The sequence below is a fragment of the Diadema antillarum genome, unplaced genomic scaffold (assembly GCF_040938485.1).
Source record: "Diadema antillarum isolate AM-2024a unplaced genomic scaffold, OU_Dant_1.0 seq00002510_RagTag, whole genome shotgun sequence".
Lineage (NCBI taxonomy): Eukaryota > Metazoa > Echinodermata > Echinoidea > Diadematoida > Diadematidae > Diadema > Diadema antillarum.
In genome coordinates this window covers 1-19217 of record NW_027273114.1, presented here as the reverse complement: position 1 = coordinate 19217, position 19217 = coordinate 1, and the positions used below count along the sequence as shown (strand labels likewise).

At 39.3% G+C, this 19217-nt stretch overlaps 1 protein-coding gene across 1 annotated transcript in view; it reads right to left on the bottom strand.

Moving 5' to 3' along the window:
- The window catches only part of LOC139714897 (prominin-1-A-like), a gene marked incomplete at its 3' end in the record, with an annotated part of 29799 nt that extends 14364 nt beyond the window's left edge, over positions 1-15435 (bottom strand). Inside the window, exons 1-3 of the mRNA XM_071626543.1 lie at positions 15345-15435; positions 8436-8470; positions 7702-7765 (exon numbers count right to left, since the gene is read on the bottom strand). Of these exons, the coding sequence (XP_071482644.1) occupies positions 7702-7765; positions 8436-8470; positions 15345-15435 (190 nt within the window). The remainder of the gene's footprint in view (positions 1-7701; positions 7766-8435; positions 8471-15344) is intronic.
- Positions 15436-19217: the final 3782 nt, after the last annotated feature.

Below are 19217 nucleotides of genomic sequence, written 5' to 3'. Positions count from 1 at the left end.
GTGCATAGCTCGTCCAATATTTCCTTGTATCAATCTCAAGGCCATCCAATATTATATAAAGATTTGCTTCTTAGTGGGACCCTCCATTTCCATCCCCATCCTTGATTAACTTGTATTATATGCATGTGAGTGTGGAAAAAGTGTGTTAGAAATTATGTTTCAATATGAACTTTCTGTGGTATTTTCATATTTTAATAACAAGAGTGTAATATCATTAGTAGCCATGTTAAAAACAATAAACTATGCCCCTGTATACAAAGAATGTGATGCTAATGGTAGATGGTGAGTGGTAAGCCGATAGTATACCATTAGTATACCTTTATTGGATGTAGAATGGTAAACCATTGGTGGATTATGAACGGTAAGTCAGTCAGTACGCCAATGTTGGCTGATGAATGGTTAGCCAATAGTGAATGTTGAATGTTGAGCCTGTGGTGATAGCGAACTGCAAGCTTTAGTGGTAAAATGAAGGGTAGACCAATGGCAATTAGGTGGTATACAAGTGGTGAGATATGACACACTAAAGGATAAGTCCATGGTGTATGGAGTGGTATGTTAATTAAAGGGTAGTCCAATGGTATGTGGAGTGGTATATTGAAGGGTAAACCAATGGTATGTTGAAAAGCATTTCGTGAATGGTCAGTGGTATGCAAATAAATGTTCCAATTATCTACATCAGTTTGAATGGTAGTTTTGAATGGTGGATATTTAAAGTGATAAATTCTGAAAGGTAAATGAAAGGTAGAGTGAATGGCATACAATATGAAGTTTGAAGTTTGAAGTTTGAAGTTTTATTAGCAACAACATTTGAACATGTACATTTTCAATCATTATACAATTGTATGTACATACATATATGAAAAAAATACTTATCTATTACTCCTTTACAATAACATGATTAAATGAAAACATTTGAGATTTAAATGTGATACATGTAGCGTAATTCTACAAAGTTGTTGTTGTTAACTAGGAAACCAAAAGTTAGCACACATGCTAGTCGAGATTGGTCACCTTGACCTTCATACTAAAAGCTAAACACAAACGAAAAATTTTTACATGGTTGGTTGAAATGGCTGTTAATACTTAAATACAATGTACATCATATATTTTCTAACATAGAAAAATTATTATACTTGATACAGTATATAATATCTATTAGAGAAGGAAATCTGCAAGGCATTTACGAAATGTAGATCTTTTGCTTTGTTCACGCATTTCTCGTGGCAATGTGTTCCAAAGTTTTGGTCCTAAGTAAGAAATCAAAAATTGTCCCTGTGTGGTTCTAAATTTTGGTAAGTACAACATTCTTTTTTCATTTGTTCTTGTCCTGTAAGTATGATGCACAGTTTGGCAATAGTCATACAGAGGGTGCGGAATAGTTCCATTGCAGAGATCGTACATAAATGTTAAAACTGAGAATTTATGTAACCTAACAACATCTAGAAGTTTGAATCGTTGGAACAATGGTTCTGAATGTGTTCGTAATGTCGAAAATGTTATAGCTCTAGAGCCATTTTTGGAGAAATATGTATACAATTTAAGTGAGATTTATAAGTACTCCCCCATACCTCAATACCATATAATATGTGTGGTTGTATAAAAGATTTATACAAAAGCACAAGAATGTGCTGCGGAACATACTGTCTTAATTTATACAATACACCTACTTTCCTTCGAACACATTTATTTACCGATTGAATGTGAGGTTTCCAAGTGAGATGACAATCAATCTGAGTTCCAATAAAGGATGCAACACTCACTTCATCAATGTCCGTGTCAGATAGTTTTATTGCACCCCTCATCGCAACTAACTGGCGTTTTCTTCAAATTACCATATAATTTGTTTTCTTTAAATTGATTGTAATTTTATTGGCATTACACCATGTTTGAACTTTGTGCAGGTTTTCATTTACTTCATTCACATCTATTTCTTTTTGGCGAGCAAAAGGTCGTTTACCCTTCCCAGATGTCTAGTTCAGTGCCCCAGACCTTCAATTACCCTAACAATGAGTGCGTCTCGCATCACATATTCTGTCAAAGAACTCCACCGATTACGTAACACCGGAGCCTCGCAGTTACCCCTGGACACAATACGCGTTGCCAAGGGATGCGGTGTCTGGAGAACTCGTGGATGTCGGGCAGGTTCACACAAAATCCGAAAGATCCCTAGTCATGTCACGATATTTAGCAATCCTCACGACAAACGCCAAAAATCGGGTCAAGGGAACGTCAACGTGAGCATCCTAATTCAAAGTCCTACTCAAATCAACAGAATGGCGTACGCACTGCCATCTTTTCTTCTTACCAACGCCAGATCTTTGAACAACAAATTTGACGAGTTCCATGCTGTCGCTCTCGATCAAAACGTTGAAGTCGCCATTGTGACTGAAACATGGTTTATTCACAATCAACTGATCCAGACGATGTCTATCGCTGACTTTGATGTTTTCTACAAATCACGTCAGAAATCAAGAGGAGGTGGGGTTGCCGTGTATGCTAGAGATCTACTACGCCCTAAACCTCTGGATGTCACCCTTCCGCCTGAGCTAGAGATCATATGGGTTAAACTCCATCCGACAAGAGCGCCACGATCGATTTCGTTCATGGTTGTGGCCGCGATATATCACCCACCAAGGAGCGACAAGGCAGATATACTCATTGAGCACCTTCACTCCACAATGGATTCAATAAGAACCAAGCACCAAAATGTCGGCTTTACGATTCTGGGTGATTTAAATGACCTAGATATATCATCACTTCTGTTGGACAATGACTTCAAACAGATTGTACATGTACCAACCAGAGGCAGCCGTACCTTGGACCAAATCGTCACTAACTTTCAAGAGCATTATGAGGCCCCCATCTCGTGTTCGCCCCTAGGAGCCAGTGACCATAGCGTGATTACATGGTCACCAAATCATCGACCACGCCCCACTCCAAATGTCACGCGAACGAAGATCTCCCGCCCAATGAGAGACAGTGATATCCGGGAGTTTGGAGCCAGACTGGCGAGTCATGACTGGTCTGAACTTTTCTCCATAAGTGATGCCAACGAAAAGTGTGAACTTTTTTACGCAGAACTGGTTCCGATGATCGACACATACTTTAGAACGCGAGTTGTAAAGCTGCACATAAATGATAGACCATGGATGACACCAGCCATTAAATCAATGATAATGAAGAGACAAAAAACATTTGAGAAAAAAGAGGACAAAAAATGGCGCGCCCTTCGGAACAAAATCCAGCAAGAAATCATATCTGCCAAAGCCAATTATTACTCGAAAAGGGTACAACAGCTCAAACATTCTAATCCATCAGCCTGGTTTCAACACATCGGAAAACTTACGTCTGGGCCAAGGAAGTCCCCCTTGATCCGAATTGAGAACATTGAACCAACAGATTATAAGTCAACTGCAAACATGATTAACACACAGTTCGTCAATGTCGCTTCCGACATCCCGCCGCTTGATGCACTTCACCTCCTGGCATATCTTCCCTCTTGAGAGCCCTGCCCCCTTGTACAACCATGGGAAGTCTACCGAGAGCTCAAGCGCATCAAACCCCGTACAGCCCCAGGACCTGATGGCATTCCTGCCCGTTTGGTGAGGGAATTCGCACTGGAGCTAAGTTCGCCTCTCGCACACATATTCAGGACCTCCTTTCAACAAGCGAAAGTCCCAGAACGATGGAAGCGTGCATGTGTAGTGCCCATCCCCAAGACCACACCGCCATCTATCAACAATCTCAGACCAGTGTCTCTTACTGATCACTTTGCGAAAGTAGCGGAGAAGTTCATTGCAGGATTAACGCTTCGCGATACGCAACCACTAATAGATAAATCGCAATTTGGAAACCAGAAAAAAAGTCTCCACATCCCACTACTTGGTCAGCCTGCTTCACGCGATTAACATGAATGCTGACAAACAGAGGTCAATCTCTTCTGTAATCTCTACCGATTATAGCAAGGCCTTCGATCGCATAAATCACAATCTCGCATTACAAAAGCTACTGCTTACTGTGAGTGTGTGGTTGACTGGATTCGTGATTTCTTGTCGAATCGTGCTCAGTGAAATATCAGAATACATATTCAGATTGGCAGGAGCTCCGCTCAGGAGCCCCGCAGGGCACCTGGCTTGGCCCCATCATCTTTCTGGCGATGATTAATGATGCATGCAGCAATGAAGTGATCCCTTGCTTGAAATACGTGGACGACCTCACCCTTCTGGAATGCAGAAACCTCGGTGCAGTATCCACCATACAGGAAGCTGTGACACGTTTGCACATCTGGTCAGAGCAAAACTTCATGAAACTTAACCCGCAAAAAATGCTCGTCAATGCAAATTTGCTTTGCTCGCCAAGTGCCGCAACCATCAGATATCGTGATCCGAGATTCAGTTGTAGCCCAAGTGAATGAGATCAAACTTCTTGGTGTAACAGTGCAACAGGATCTGAGATGGTCTAGTCACGTGAATGACACGCTGAAGAAAGCCAATACGAGACTGCACTTTCTGCGAGTCCTGAAGGGTTTTTGTATGTGCCTTGCTAACCTGATTGTCATCTATTGTACCTTCGTTCGCCCTGTCGTGGAGTATTGCGCGGTGGTGTGGTGCTCAGGCCTATCAGTTTCCCAAGTAAATGACATCGAGAGAGTGCAGAAACGCGCGTGCCGCGTTATGCTTGGGTCACAGTATGAGTGTTATGATGACGCCCTAGTGAGATGTAACCTGGTGAAGTTAAGTGACCGTCGCATCTCCCTATGTGTGAAATTTGCTCAGAGCATCGCAAAGACAGACTCTCGCCTTCATGACTTAATCCCAGCCAGGAGAATGAGTTATCATGGACGCAATTTGTGAAACAACCATGAATTCACAGAGCTGAGATGCCGAACAGAACGTTGTAGAAATAGCCCAATCCCGTTCATGACAAGATTATTGAACAATAAACAATGAATTAACGAGGTCGGGAAGCTCTGTTGTATTCATATAAACGGGTATATGATTCCCCCCCTTTTTTTTTTCAATAGATGATCAATATGGGAACATGATTCTGTGTTTTATATTATGTCCTAGATGTGATATTGTGTCGAGACCCCCCGAAACCAATCTGCATAGTACGCTCCCATACCGTTTGACCATGGTCAGCGTTAACTTTTTTTTTTTTCGCAATATCAATCACGTTGTAATTGCACACACGATTATATAAGTGTAATTTAGAATATATCTTTAAGTCGTGACATACAAAAGGATCTTTCAGGTGCGGGTTTCTGCGGTTTGTCTCCCTCTACGAATTGAATTTGTTGGGGTCGCGGCTGCTGATCTGTGGATTGGCCGGTGGGTCGGAGAGAGGAACCACAGGTTCCTTTTTTCCGACATATCTGTTGGTTTGCGGGTCGGCGGTGGCGATCATGGCAGGTTTGGTTTGTGGAGGGGGGCAGAGTTGGGAGGCTCGCACCTGAACCTTCTCCCCATTCATATCTTTCTTTTTGTGATGTATCTGTGTAATGGTTGTATGATTACTTTTTTCTCTCTCTCTTTTTTTCTACTGTTATCAAAGGAGACATTATGGTGATGAGATACCTCTAAAATCTGTTTGTATAATATGCTGCTATTACCCGGTTGACCACGGACAGTTTTGTGCCCTTTTGAGATCTCAATCATGTTGCAATGCACACAGAAATGTATAATTGCAATTTGGAATATTATATATATATTTTCTTTCTTTAAGTTGTGATATATAAATGAATAATTTTGTATTTTTTATATACATTGAGATGCAGCACCGAAACATGAAGAAACAGTATTTTATCCTATTCAGGAACACAATATTGATTGAATACGGCGATTACTGTATAGTATTAATGGGTTAATTAAAGATCATTATGAGTTTGTAGTCTGTATGAAAGTTATGTACATGTACATGAATAATTTTAGTATTATAGGTATATGTAGGTATGTGCTTGTGAGTGTGTGTGAGTGTATGTGGGTATGTGTCTCTGGATCTCTCCATGTGCTGGATCTTGCCTGCAGTTGCGCGTGCCCGTGGGTGTATGTGAGTATGTTTGTGTGTATGCGTGCAAGTGTCTTGACAAGAGTTAGAGCAAGTGTGCAAATGCAAGTGTTGATGCGTGATTATGCCTGTGTAAATTTGAAATGGTTTGTTGGATTCAAGAAATTATGTTTGTTTTTTAGTAGTACATAGCTATAAATATTCATGGTAATGAATTATTGACTGAAATAGATTTATTTAATTTGATACATTTGTGATATATGAATAGATTTGTATGTCTATATATACAAATATGTTTGTTTTTTGTGTAGTAAGGTGTGGTAATTGTCTTGTGCAGTATATCTTATGTTTAATTGTGATTTTTTAATGTGGATGTAATGTACAACAGTTTAATGTATTTGGTTGTCATTGCAATGTATTTTAGCCTTCGGGATACGATTTTGCAAATTTTTACCTAACAAACCATATGTGATAATAATAAAATATAGGAGCATGGTAATACAGAGAATTGCTTGTTTTATGTACACAAGTAATACATGCATTCATGTTCTGACAAGACCAAACCAAACCAAAAAAATAAATAAAAAATGATGATACTGTACCACTATGCCACTGACAGTTCTTTATAGTAGTTAAAAAGCTGCTGAAAGTGAAAGATGAGGACAATCCCTTTCTCTCCGCTGTGTTGATTTTCATATCTAATAATCAGTGACACAACATTTGCTCCTGTGACAATTGCTCTGGTCTTATTTTCTCTAAGGACTTTAGGGTTGGGTTATGGTTGTGATAGGGTTTTAGGTTTAGTTTGATGTAAGGATTGGGAGTAGGGTTAGGGTTATATGTTTGTGGGTAGAATTTATGTTTGGCTTAGCTGGCAGATTTTTAATGGGAGCAATTGTCACAGGAACAAATTTCATCTCCTCTAATAATCACATTTAGGTCAAATTCACTCCTTTGGATACACATCATGAGTCACAGGTAAGGAGAGCATACTGGCTACAAACCATCCACACTGAAAGCACCCATCATTCACAAGACACAATGGCAAATTGGTTTCAGGAACCAAGGGCTAATTTTCACTTCCAGTGACAAAACAGAACATGTATTCTACAGTCTGTATTCAGTCTGCTTTTGTTTGTTTGTTTGTTTGTTGATTTTTTTTTTTTTAAACAGCCTACCATCATGTCTTCCTCACATATAAAACAGCAGGCATATGACATTTTGCACAGACTGCCAACCCTCAAAAACCTGAAACGTTCCACAAATTCAGCAGTAAAATGGTACTGGTTGAAAGTTTGAGTAATCACAGTATGTGATATCCTATTAGCTACTTCCACTCAACTTCTTCCCATGTAGGCCTACTGAAGACTCATTGTGTGGAATACATGGCTTTTGTTCCAAAAGATTTATAGTAGAATATGAAAATGCTCATTTAATTCTGAAATGACCTGTAAAGACCTGTTCTTCATTTTGACACTAATCATTGGGCTTTTCCTCCTCTACTACAAATCAAAAAGAATAAGAATGGATTTGCAGTTTTTAGACCTAGCCATGGGCAGTGGAGGATGTCATCATGTCCTCAAATTGTAAATGTAATACATGTATCGTGGGGACAGAAAAGATCTGCACGGACTGCAATTCAAGAGTAGCCAAATAATTCATGAGTATGGTTTGTTTCATTTTTTTTCCACTTACTGTCTAGTTTATCCACGACCAGGAGCTTGACTTTGTTCACTTGATCAAGAAGGAAGTCAATTTCCTGCAATCAAAAGCACAATTTTTAGTTAATATATTGCAGTGTACATATTGATCTGAAAATTTTCAAACATGTGCAGAGCTGGTGCATAGAATACACTTCATTAACAAATATGTTTGAATTTCAGACACATCAAATTCTGTCAACATCCCGTTTTAACAATTTGTCATTATTTAAATAATATCCACTATATATGAGGCACACAATGTTAATGGACAACTTCTCTTTTCCTCTGTAAGCTTATCTACATTGTGACATACATGCAATATGCATGCTGTGAATACATCTAAGAACAAGGCCTAGAAATGAGTGACAGAAGAGTTACACAGAGATTAACAACATCTACAGGTGGCTACAAGTCAACAACAACAAAAACTTGTACTTAACAGCTTTTCTAGGTCATATACATGGCATATGGTACCACCTACTGGACTACAACAGTCTGACCTAGATTTTCCGGCCCTCTTTTATCCAGACTGCCCTATTATCTGTGTTAGGACCTGCTAGGAACACAGAAATCCCCTTTTATAATATGCACACCACACAAGTGGTCATGCTTCCCTTTCAGTCCCCTGAACAGTAGAAGCGAGTGTTACAGACATCAGGCCATAGCCCCACTCCCTTGCTTTGGCAAGAATGTCACGAGTGGACAATAATGAGCCCCTTGTCTTACCAGACCTTTGGCCTTGATGGGTCTCTGCAGTTTGCCTATGTGGGGAAAAGTTTTTTGCTCTCATGGTGAGAGCATTATATGACATCGGCCAGTTGAGACGTATTGTAGCCGCTGCTCTCATGTACAGCTGACTGCCATATTCCCCTACATAGGTAAGCTGAATCGATTTTCTACTACATGTATTTTGCATTTAAAGATGTGCATGACTGTATTTCATTGCAAGTGCTAAGTTGCAGTTTAAGTTCTAAGCTTTATTGCGATATGTTTTCTTTCTGTCTTACTATGTATCTATCTCTCCATTTCTCTCTTCACTCTCCATCTCCTTTATACAATTCTCCTTTCACTTTTGCCTTTCCTTTTCCTTTTCCTCTCTTGGTTATCTCATTCCTTTGAGATTATTGTAAATAGTTGGTATTATACTTGTTGAAGGTAATATTGTTGGAGTAAAGTTAGGGTTATACTTCAAGAGATGGAAGTTTACCATAAACTGGTTGTGTACCGTATGGACATAACGCCAACTTTCGACGTCCTGTTTGTTGGTAGGATTATTGTTTGCATCTGTGTATTTCCAACAGACCTTGTGATAAGTGTAATTGTATATGAATAGAGTAAGCATCATCATAACTTTTCAGTTGATTGATATGAACAGTTTCTATCTGATTGTCACTATAACTTACTATCAAGCCTGATGGCACGAGAACTATTATTTTCCAGTACGTCATGTCAGGATCTCACTAGGTCAAGTATTGAGAGTTCATTCATCTCATTTTAGTACAAAGGCTGGAGACAGCAGTCGGATTGTCGTAGGATACGCCACATAGGTTCTTGTACAGATTGCAAATGTGACTAAATAGATGTACATAATGTGGTATACAGTATGCATGATTTAGCGTTGCCCTTAAAGTGCATTATGCCTTTAAAGTAGACATTCAAAGAGATCATTAAATTCTGCAATTTAGGCATCATTAGAAAGCTCAGAAGACATAGAAGGCAATGGAATTTTGTTACCTCGCTTTCGCGTTGCTAGAAAGAAGTAAACGCTCACGAAACACTGCGGTTTTCTGGAGCCTGATAAGGGCCAATTCGTCAGGAAAGATGCCCGTTTTGCCTGACGTCACGCACTGGATTTGCGGACTCTGCGCGGTGAATGTGTGTACAATGTTAACGGAGGTACAACCTGATTCCTTTGCATTTTATTTCCTTATGTAAAAGTCGAATTGAATGAAATATAACTTTTCATGGTTTAATAGTAATGAAGAAACATCTCTCTCTCGATTTTTTAAAAATTCTTACAGATATTTTCGTCAAAATTCAGGAATTCATGCTACTTAGGTAATATTATTTTTCTTACGTTTGTAATGTTACCGCGTTCAAGTTTCACTGGTCATATAAAGCGTTTAATTGGAAATCATGAGGATGTCCGTGACAGATTGATAATGTAAGACATGGTGATGTTGACAATAACAAGCAGACTTACGAAAAATGGCGAAATATCAAAATAGGAGAGATTTTCAAACGAGGATCGAGATAACTTGTGCAGCCCAGTCTCGTAGCTCGCGATCGCTCGCATGCAATACATGTATGTACTTGTATTAATCCGCGGCGAAGTGGCTCTACTGCTCCGATCCGCATTGGTAGCCGCTCGCCGCACCACCATCCTCACTAGCTGCCTGCGTGCCTGGCCTGTCACGTGATAAGCCAAGCCATGAAAGTACATGTACTGTACTTTCATTGGCGTAGGAATTTAGACGTGAACTACTCGTACTTGCCATGCTTTGCATAACCACATGTGTTTGTTTACGTTTGCGCCCGATAGGGTCTAACCAGGGAGGTGGGAAGAGAAGGAGTGGTGGAATCTTCGACATCGACAAGGTTCGGTGTTTTCGCAAGTAATTAAATCACTGCTTCACCAGCGTGCACTCGCTCGTAAAACTTCCGTAAATGACATCTGCTAAGATAGCTATCACGCCATTGCGCCTGCCTACAGTTGCTGACCTCAAACCGGTCAGACCAAGGAGGTGCAATACTAGGCTAGCTTTGAATGCTGTGACTATGGTAAGGTCTAATAGCAGGGCGGACATAAGCACTTCCCGATTGCTCGGGCAAGTGAAAATCAAAGTCGTACAAGTGTTCTGAACAAGGAGAAAAATGCTTGCCCGAATCGGGCAGACAAATAATTTTGATGCCACCTTATTTCTCCACTTCCCTTCAACAAGCCCATGAAATCATAAACACGCAAGCCCAAAACTAACAACTGTTTAGTGATGTCACGATTTCAACAACTGTCGAATACTGACTTACTTGAAGAAGCCCGGGTATTGCATTGCGATGCCACATCAACGCTCATCGATATCGAACAAAGTTCGTTTTTATTCCAATACGATGTATTAGCCTATTTTGGAAGTTAAAAATAGCGGTAGCAGAAAAACTGTGCCATTTTCTGCTCGCCGTTAGCTACGTACCTACAGGTGAGTCGGGTATAGTCACTGGTTGTGCGTGCTCCATGTGGATACCAAGCACAGTGCATGAGTCAAGATAAAAATAACACAAATCAATAACGCGCGGTCAAAAGTGAACACCAAGTTTACCAAGAAACAATAACAATTCCAAGATGGCAAGGTGCCCGACTTGGGGATGGGGGGGGGGGGGGGGGGGGGGGGGGGGAGTAGAGGAGAGAGACCATTTGACAAAAAAGAAACCGCGCGTACTGGCGCATTCTTGGCGGTCATGAACAGTCTGGGGCCTGGAGGAATGAACAGGGGAAATGTTTGACAAGTCGAAGACCCAGCCAGGTTTATAAACGTGATGATTCTTTATTTCTCTCATTTAATTTGCCTAAAATAGGGCTATCTCTCTCTCTGTCTCTTTCTCTCTATTTCCTTTTCTATTTCTTGTAAGAATTATTTGTACTTACCGATATAGAAAAATAAAATAAACAGTGTTAAACTTGAAATGCCTTATTTTCCTGCTTTAAAATACTGCTCCATTTTGTACATTATTTGTATTCTGAGTTATGAAAAAAAAAGAGAAAACATGTTGCTGATTGTTACTCTAAAAGTTGTTTATTCCAAAGGTTCGCTAATCTAAAACTTAAGAAATAAGAAATTTAATCTGGGAACAAATTCAATTCGTTTTCAGATTAACAAGCCTTTTCCCCATTTTCACATTAACCAAACTTCAGAATAATGCTATAAATGTTTGGATTAACAAACCCTCTTATATTTTAGGAAGAAAAACATTGGCACAGGGAGTTTGCGTGTTTCAGATTTGGAATAACGAATTATCATAGAATACGTACAAATGTATCTCATGTCTTCTTCTTTTTTCATTATTCTAGGAATAATGAATACCGGACAAACAAAAAATTAAAGATGTCAAACTACGACATAAACTTATGAGAGAGAGGGAAAAAAGTTACTGGTCGTTACTGTAAAAGATCGTCACTCCCGAGGGTTCAATTATCCAAAAAACTGAAAAAAAAAAGGGTTCGTAAATTGAAAAGAGAAAAAGATGAAAATTTAGTTTCGTGATTTCGAAGTCCTGTTCTCTCAAAAAATGTTCCATATTCTTGAATGTTCGTTTATCCGAAAACGAAATAAGTAATTTCTTGCCGCGTAATTCAATTTCAGATAAACGAACTTTTCGAACCACAAATCAAGTTAAACAAACCATAATTAAATTTGTCAGATTAACAAACATACGCACATGCAATATGCGTGTTTCGAAATAACTACCCATCGGGATAGTGTATCTTATTCTTTTTCGGAATAACGAGCACCACGCAAAGAGATACGCGATGCCAAACTAAAATTCAAACCTATTTTTTCTCCTTTTTTTTTTACCACCTGTCTATACACGTTTTCTGAACATTTCCTAATGCCCGACTAAAAAAAAATAATATTTGCACGTTACTGTGAAAGTTCGTTTATCCGAAAATGAAACAAGCTAGCTCGAGAGTCTATACTCTGAAGGTTTGCTAATTCGACAATGGAAAAAGAAAAAAAAAAAGATGTTAATCTGAACGTAAGATTAGCTTTGATTTTCTGATGGTTCGTTAATAATAATAATGATAATAATAAAGAAGTTTTGTAATTCCTTTTTTAGATTCATGTCCGGATAAACGCAGCTAGGCACAAACATTCTTGCATGTTTGTTTGTTTGTTTGTTTGTTTGTTTGTTTGTTTTTTTTTTTGGGGGGGGGGAAGGGACGAATCGTATATTTCATTTTTACACGTGCAATCATCTATATTCATAGGCAGGGCTCGACACTAACTGTGGCCCGATGGCCCGGGGCCACCAAAAAACGCACGTCGAGCCGACGATATTTCAGAAATGAAGATTTTGGTGGCCCAATTGGGCCACCAAAAAAGTCGGATGTTTGCCTTTACTGTTGGAAATGAACAGCGGTAACAATCGGCTCCGTAAGATGCTAAAATAATTGGAAATGAATAACGGTAAGATTCAGCCCCGTACGGTGCTAAAATTAATGTCAGATATTTGATTTTGCGTTCGGAAATGAATAAGGATAACATTCCGCTCAGGAAGATGCTAAAGTAAATGTCGAATGATCCCTTGTAACGTTCGGAAATGAATAACAATAATATTCAACTCCGTACGATGATTAGATAAATGTAGGATGTTTGTCTTTACTTTCGAAAGTAAATAGCATTAACATTCGGCTCCGGAAGATGCTAAAATAAATGTCAGATTATTGCTTTTACGTTCGGAAGTGAATAGCAGTAATATTCCGCTCCATACCATGCTGAAATAACTGTCGGATGTTTGCTTTAAGATTTCGAAATGAATAACATATTTAGCTGCGTTCGATGGTAAAATAGTTATTAATGTTTGATGTTTGCTTTGACGTTTGGAAATGAATAACAATAGTATTCAACTCCGTACGATGATAAAATAAATGCCGGAATTTTTCTTTTACATTCGAAATTAAATTAGCAATGAAATTCAGCTCCGGAAGATGCTAAATAAATGTCGAATGATCCCTTTGACGTTTGAAAATGAATAACAATAATTTTCAACTCCATACGATGATTAAATAAATGTCGGATGTTTGCTTTAACTTTCGAAAGTAAATAGGAATAGCATTCGGCTCCAGAAGGTGCCAAAATAAATTTCAGATGATTGCTTTTACGTTTGGAAGTGAATAGCAGCAACATTCTGCTCCATAAGATGCTAAAATAAATGTCGGATATTTGCTATAACATTTTGAAATGAATAACAGTAACATTCAGTTGCGTTTGATGGTAAAGTAAATGTCTGATGTCCGCCTTGACGTAAAAAAAGAAAAGAAAAACAGTATAATATTCGGCTCCGTACGATTTAGAGTCTCGACAATCGGTATGTACGATGAATGATGGCGGCGGTTTAGACAAAAAAAAATGTGGAAAAAGAAGAGATCATTTGTACTTCCTCATGGCTCATTCTTCCACCCTGTCAGTAGCAATTCACTTCGTAGAACAGTATACGAAATACACAGATTACGTGTGGCGAACATTACTCGTACAGTATTGAGTTTATGTTCATCCATTATTATTACAAACAAAAACATGCATAGAGAGCGAGTGATCAGGGAGTCTTGCGTCGAACGTCGAGGGGGCATGGAGCTGGCGCACATGTTCGAAGTACGTACAATAGTACATGTTCCCACACACACACGTGTTTACGCACAGCTCTCACTAGACCGAGGAACAAATCACAGCACGAACACTAATATATTCACACACACGCAAACACACACAACGCCGTGCGAACCACACACCAGCACAGTGCATGAACGGCTGAGACCAGCTGAGAGCGAGACGTACCATCCAGCTTGCTGTGACCGGATCTACTTTTTGAAGGCACGGAACCAAAATGCGGACAAAAACGTCTGAAAGAAATCTCTTTTATGCGCCGCTAGCATTCACAAATTTCATACTTTATGAGGATGAAATGTAAGGAAAAACTCTGAACTACAAGGAGACATGCAAGAAAACTGCTAATAAACTAAATAATTGGACTTGCTAGGCTCCTAAACACAACACTGAAAACAATTCAAGGTAGCAGTCTATGGAGCGAACGTGTACTTTCAGAGTACGAATCCAGTGCGTGACGTCATCTGGAAGGGGTATCGGCAGACCGTTCATCGGGGCATTTCGGGTTCACTTTTTCGCCCGATTTCAATAATCAATAAAAAATAGTTGGGATTGTTCTTTTCTCTCGATATTTTGTGTACACCTAGGACAGATGTTCAAATTCAATATTTTCTTATCAAATTTGTGTGGTTCGTGCTCTTTGAATTTCTACTTTAAGTTGCACATTCCGTAGTCGGTGGTCAGCCACTGCGCCCCCTCTCTCTCTCTCTCTCTCTCTCTCTCTATCCTCCTACTGTCGCTATCGCACTCCGACCTGTCCAAGGTTGAATCTCCTCTTTTCCTGCCCTCCTCTCTTTTTGGTAGCAGGCTGACCATCTCTCTTTTTATGTTGTACATTGTTTGAAACAAATCACTTTTCCTCCCAGTATTTGAGACTTGGGAGAGGAGATGAGATTATTATACTTCCAAGTAAATTTAAGGAAACTATTTTGTACTGTGTTAGCTGTTTGAAATGCTGTATAGTGAAGACCGTTTAAATGATACAATCGTATTCAGTTCCCCTCATCCCACACAGTTATGATGTACATTTGCATTAATAGGATAATGAAAATTATGGCATATTAGTGTAAAATTATGGAATGTTATGAGTAATAATGATAAGCACATTTGAAGCAATTAACCTTCACTAAGGTGAACACTTTAATCAGGTTAAACTGCTGACTTGTTAGTAAATAGTAGGAGAGCATTATATGACTTCGGCCAGTTGAGACGTATTGTAGCCGCTGCTCTCATACAGCCGACTGCCATATTCCCCTACATAGACGCCCCCTTCCAGTGTGTAAGGCCATCCCCAGCTGGCAGTGGACCCCATCTACTGACGAGGACCAGCTGAAGGCATCGCTCTCCATCGCCTGAGGGAAGGACCTTGCCGCACATGTCCAGTCCACCCTATATCTTTTCGACAATTTAATATAGAATTTAAAGATAATAAAAAGTTTTGGTACCTCAAAAGTTTCCCTGAATTTCCTTGTCTTGGTTTGTGTTTCACGTTAAAGTACGTTGTCTGTGAGAATTACTCGCCCCAAAGTGCTCTCATGTCTTAGTAATCATGCAATAATGGTTTTGTACCAGAGCCGTCGCCGTACGGCGTCGATAAATATTGTACGAAACCACTGACTGCGACCAGCAGTGTGCAGCCCATTGTACGCATAGCTATACTGCGACCAGCAGCCCCATACGCATAGCGTAATGGGGCTTCACATTGTAGCATTCAGGATCATGACAGAATTAGTATCGCGGGTAAATGTCAACTTAAAATCCAAAAATTTCTTCGATTTGAAGACTTACCAATTAATTTGAAGTATTGAAAACAGGCTTCGAACAACGTTTGGTTCTGCCAACAGTCCCTTTCTTTTCAAATTGATGACTGAATGTGACTCGGTCGAGAGGACCTTGGGAGAGCTACATACACTGACTACTACGGCCAGCGCATGCGCACACAAACATCTTATCCGTTGATGGACTTGAAATTTGTGCGCATGTGATGTGTTCGCATGCACTGGCTGTAGTATTCAGTGTATGTAGCTCTCCCAAGGTCCTCTCGACCGAGTCACATTCAGTCATCAATTCGAACAGAAAGGGACTATAGGCAGAACCAAACGTTGCCCGAAGCCTGTTTTCAATACTTCACCTTAATTGGTAAGTCTTCAGATTGAAGAATTTTTGGGATTTTAATTTGACATTTATCCTGCGATACTAAATCTGTCATGATCCTGAATGCTACAATGCGAAGCCCGATTACGCTATGCGTATGGGACTGCTGGTCGCTATGCGCATGGGGCTGCTGGTCGCAGTTTATTGCATGATTACTAAGACATGAGAGCACTTTGGGGCGAGTAAGTCTCACAGTGTTAGTTATATGAGGTACTTTAACCTGAAACACAAACTAAGACAAGGAAATTCAAGGAAAATTTTGAGGTACCAAAACATTTTATTATCTCGAATAACTCCATAAGTTATATATTCCCAACTCCCAAGATAGTGTTACAAAGTAATTAAGTTGATGTTTGAGATAAGATTAGAATCCTTTTTTTTTCTTCTGACAAACCACTTGTTTCAGTGTTAATCAATGTCAGTTGATTATGTTTAAGTTAACTGTACACATATTTGATACTTTGTGTGTGTAGAAACGTTGAAGCTTTCCCATCATTCCCACGAGCTGCATCTCGAGTATTGAAACGCTGTACACACTGTTTCTTTTGTTAAATACAATTGTATTGACTGCATCTGTATTGCATTGTTAATGTCTGTGTTGCTTATATTGTAACTACGTTTATTCGAAGGTTTAGTCGATTGACCCTAAACCTATTAAAGTCGGTCACACTCATATCAATTTCTGCTTATTGATTTATTGTTGTATGAAGTGAATCTCCTGTTGAGTAAACAAAACCCGAACTGGGCCAGGTTAGATCAAGACCTGCGACATCTGCATGCCTCGAAGCAGTGAAAAAAAACAAAAACAAACAAACAAACAAACAAACACAACTACAACTCCTACAAAACTCAAACAATTTACCAATGATTCAAACTGTAGAAGCATGCTATGAATTTCACTGGAAACTGTTTCCTTTTATGACTATAATTTTAAGCATGCTCACAAAAATTACATTACTATTCCGGTATACGCTACCTGCATAGCTACCTCTGGGTCGGCGGCCTACTTGTACTCATATACACAGCATATATACATACATATTGTTTCTCCCTCATCCAGCCATCTGATTACCAGAGTATAACTGATTACCTGTTGAAATATCTAAGACATGGCATACTATACATCAACAGAGAGCTATGAGCATGAACAATGTCAATGTATAAGTTTTGATAAACCGAAGGCTATCCACAACATAATCGGACGCAATTAAACAGTTACATTCTTTTTGCTTTTCTGAGCATGAGACAGTTACAATTTCCGCTCTCTTTTGTGACATGTGAATGGTGTACAAGCGTGGCCAAATGTCCGAAGCTCAGCCAGCGTGTCGATAGGGCCTATGATACTAATCGCGAGTATACTCGGGCAGGCGTCTATGGGATATGCATGTTGTAGCAAAATCAACCCGTCCTCGACGGGTAAAGGTTGTCTCTACAGTGCCACTGCACCATGTTCATAATTACCGTATTTCCCATATTACCCTCAGCCATGTACATGTATAACCTGCATCCCCACTTTTGGATCATGGAAGAAAAAAATCAAAGAGGAAACTAGAAATGTTGCTATGGCGACTGGTATGCCTCCGTCATAATGTATGATTCTCCTAATACGGCTGTAGGTCTATAGTACGTCGTGACAATGTGTGATAACAGTTTCATCTAGTTGGCAAAATATCAAAATGACATCAACAAAAAAGTGTTCACTTCCCTTGAAATAGGTTTATTTGGATGAATGGCTACATTTTCTCAGAGAGCATAATTTGTATTTGGGGATTTGAGGACTTATGACCCTTTTATAAGTCTATGCATTGAGTAATTTTCAAGGTATAGAGAAAAAGTGTGAAATCTGTATTAAATAATAAATTGTTGGCATTTTGACCTGGCCTTTGACCCTTGACCTTTGACCCTATGACCTTAGAATTCCCAACAGAATCACTGTCAGGCAGAACATGAATAAATATTAGTTTCATGATGATACCTTGAGCCACTTCTAAGATATAGAGGATGAAGTGAAATTTAGCATTTTCACTTGACTTTTGATCTTTTGACCTTTGACCTTTTTTTGCCAAAAACTTCCCAGAGAATCTCCATTGGGTAATACATATATTCACTAGGTTTCAAGAAAAATCCTGCAGGCATTGCATAAATATAACGGAGAAAGTGAAATTTAATGAGTTGACCTTGACCTTTGACCCCTGATCATTGACTTCATGACCCTAAAGTTTCCTAGATAATCACTGCCAGTCAATACATGCATACATACTATGTTCCATAAAGATACCTTGAACCATTTCGGAGATATGGAGAAAAAAGTGAAATTTTAACATTTTCACTTGACCTTTGACCTCTGACCTCATGACCCAAAACTCTCACCACAGAATCTTTATTGGGTAATACATGTATATACTAAGTTTCATGAAAATACCTTCAGGCATTGCATAGATATGGGGGAAAAAGTGAAATTTTGAGCATTTGACATTGACCTTCAAATGACATTTGACCAAGAGCATCTGCGCCCTAAAGTTGATAGGCACAACTTCACCCCCTCATACATACACCTGCCAAGTTTTATTGGGATACAGTGGAAACTCGATATAACGAGATGGTCGGGACCGAGTCATTTTCCTCGTTATAGCCGATATCTCGTTATATCAGTAGGCATAAAAGAAGGCATAACATAAAGACATTGATTTGCACATGTGGGACTACCCATCATATTTTAATCAATACTGATAACTTGATATTGTGTGTGAGGGAATTACTCACCTTTATGGGTAAGATGTTTTTCGCCAAGGAAATCCAATATCAAGAATGTGTTTCTTATTAATTGTAGATGTTTGAATTTGTAAATTTATATAGCTTGCGATTGTATCAAGATTGTCTGTGGATTGGTATGTGGTTATCGTATGGGTGTGTGTTGTGTGGAAAGCTTGAATATGGTCTGCACAATGCTGCGTGTATGTGACACATTCTGTACACG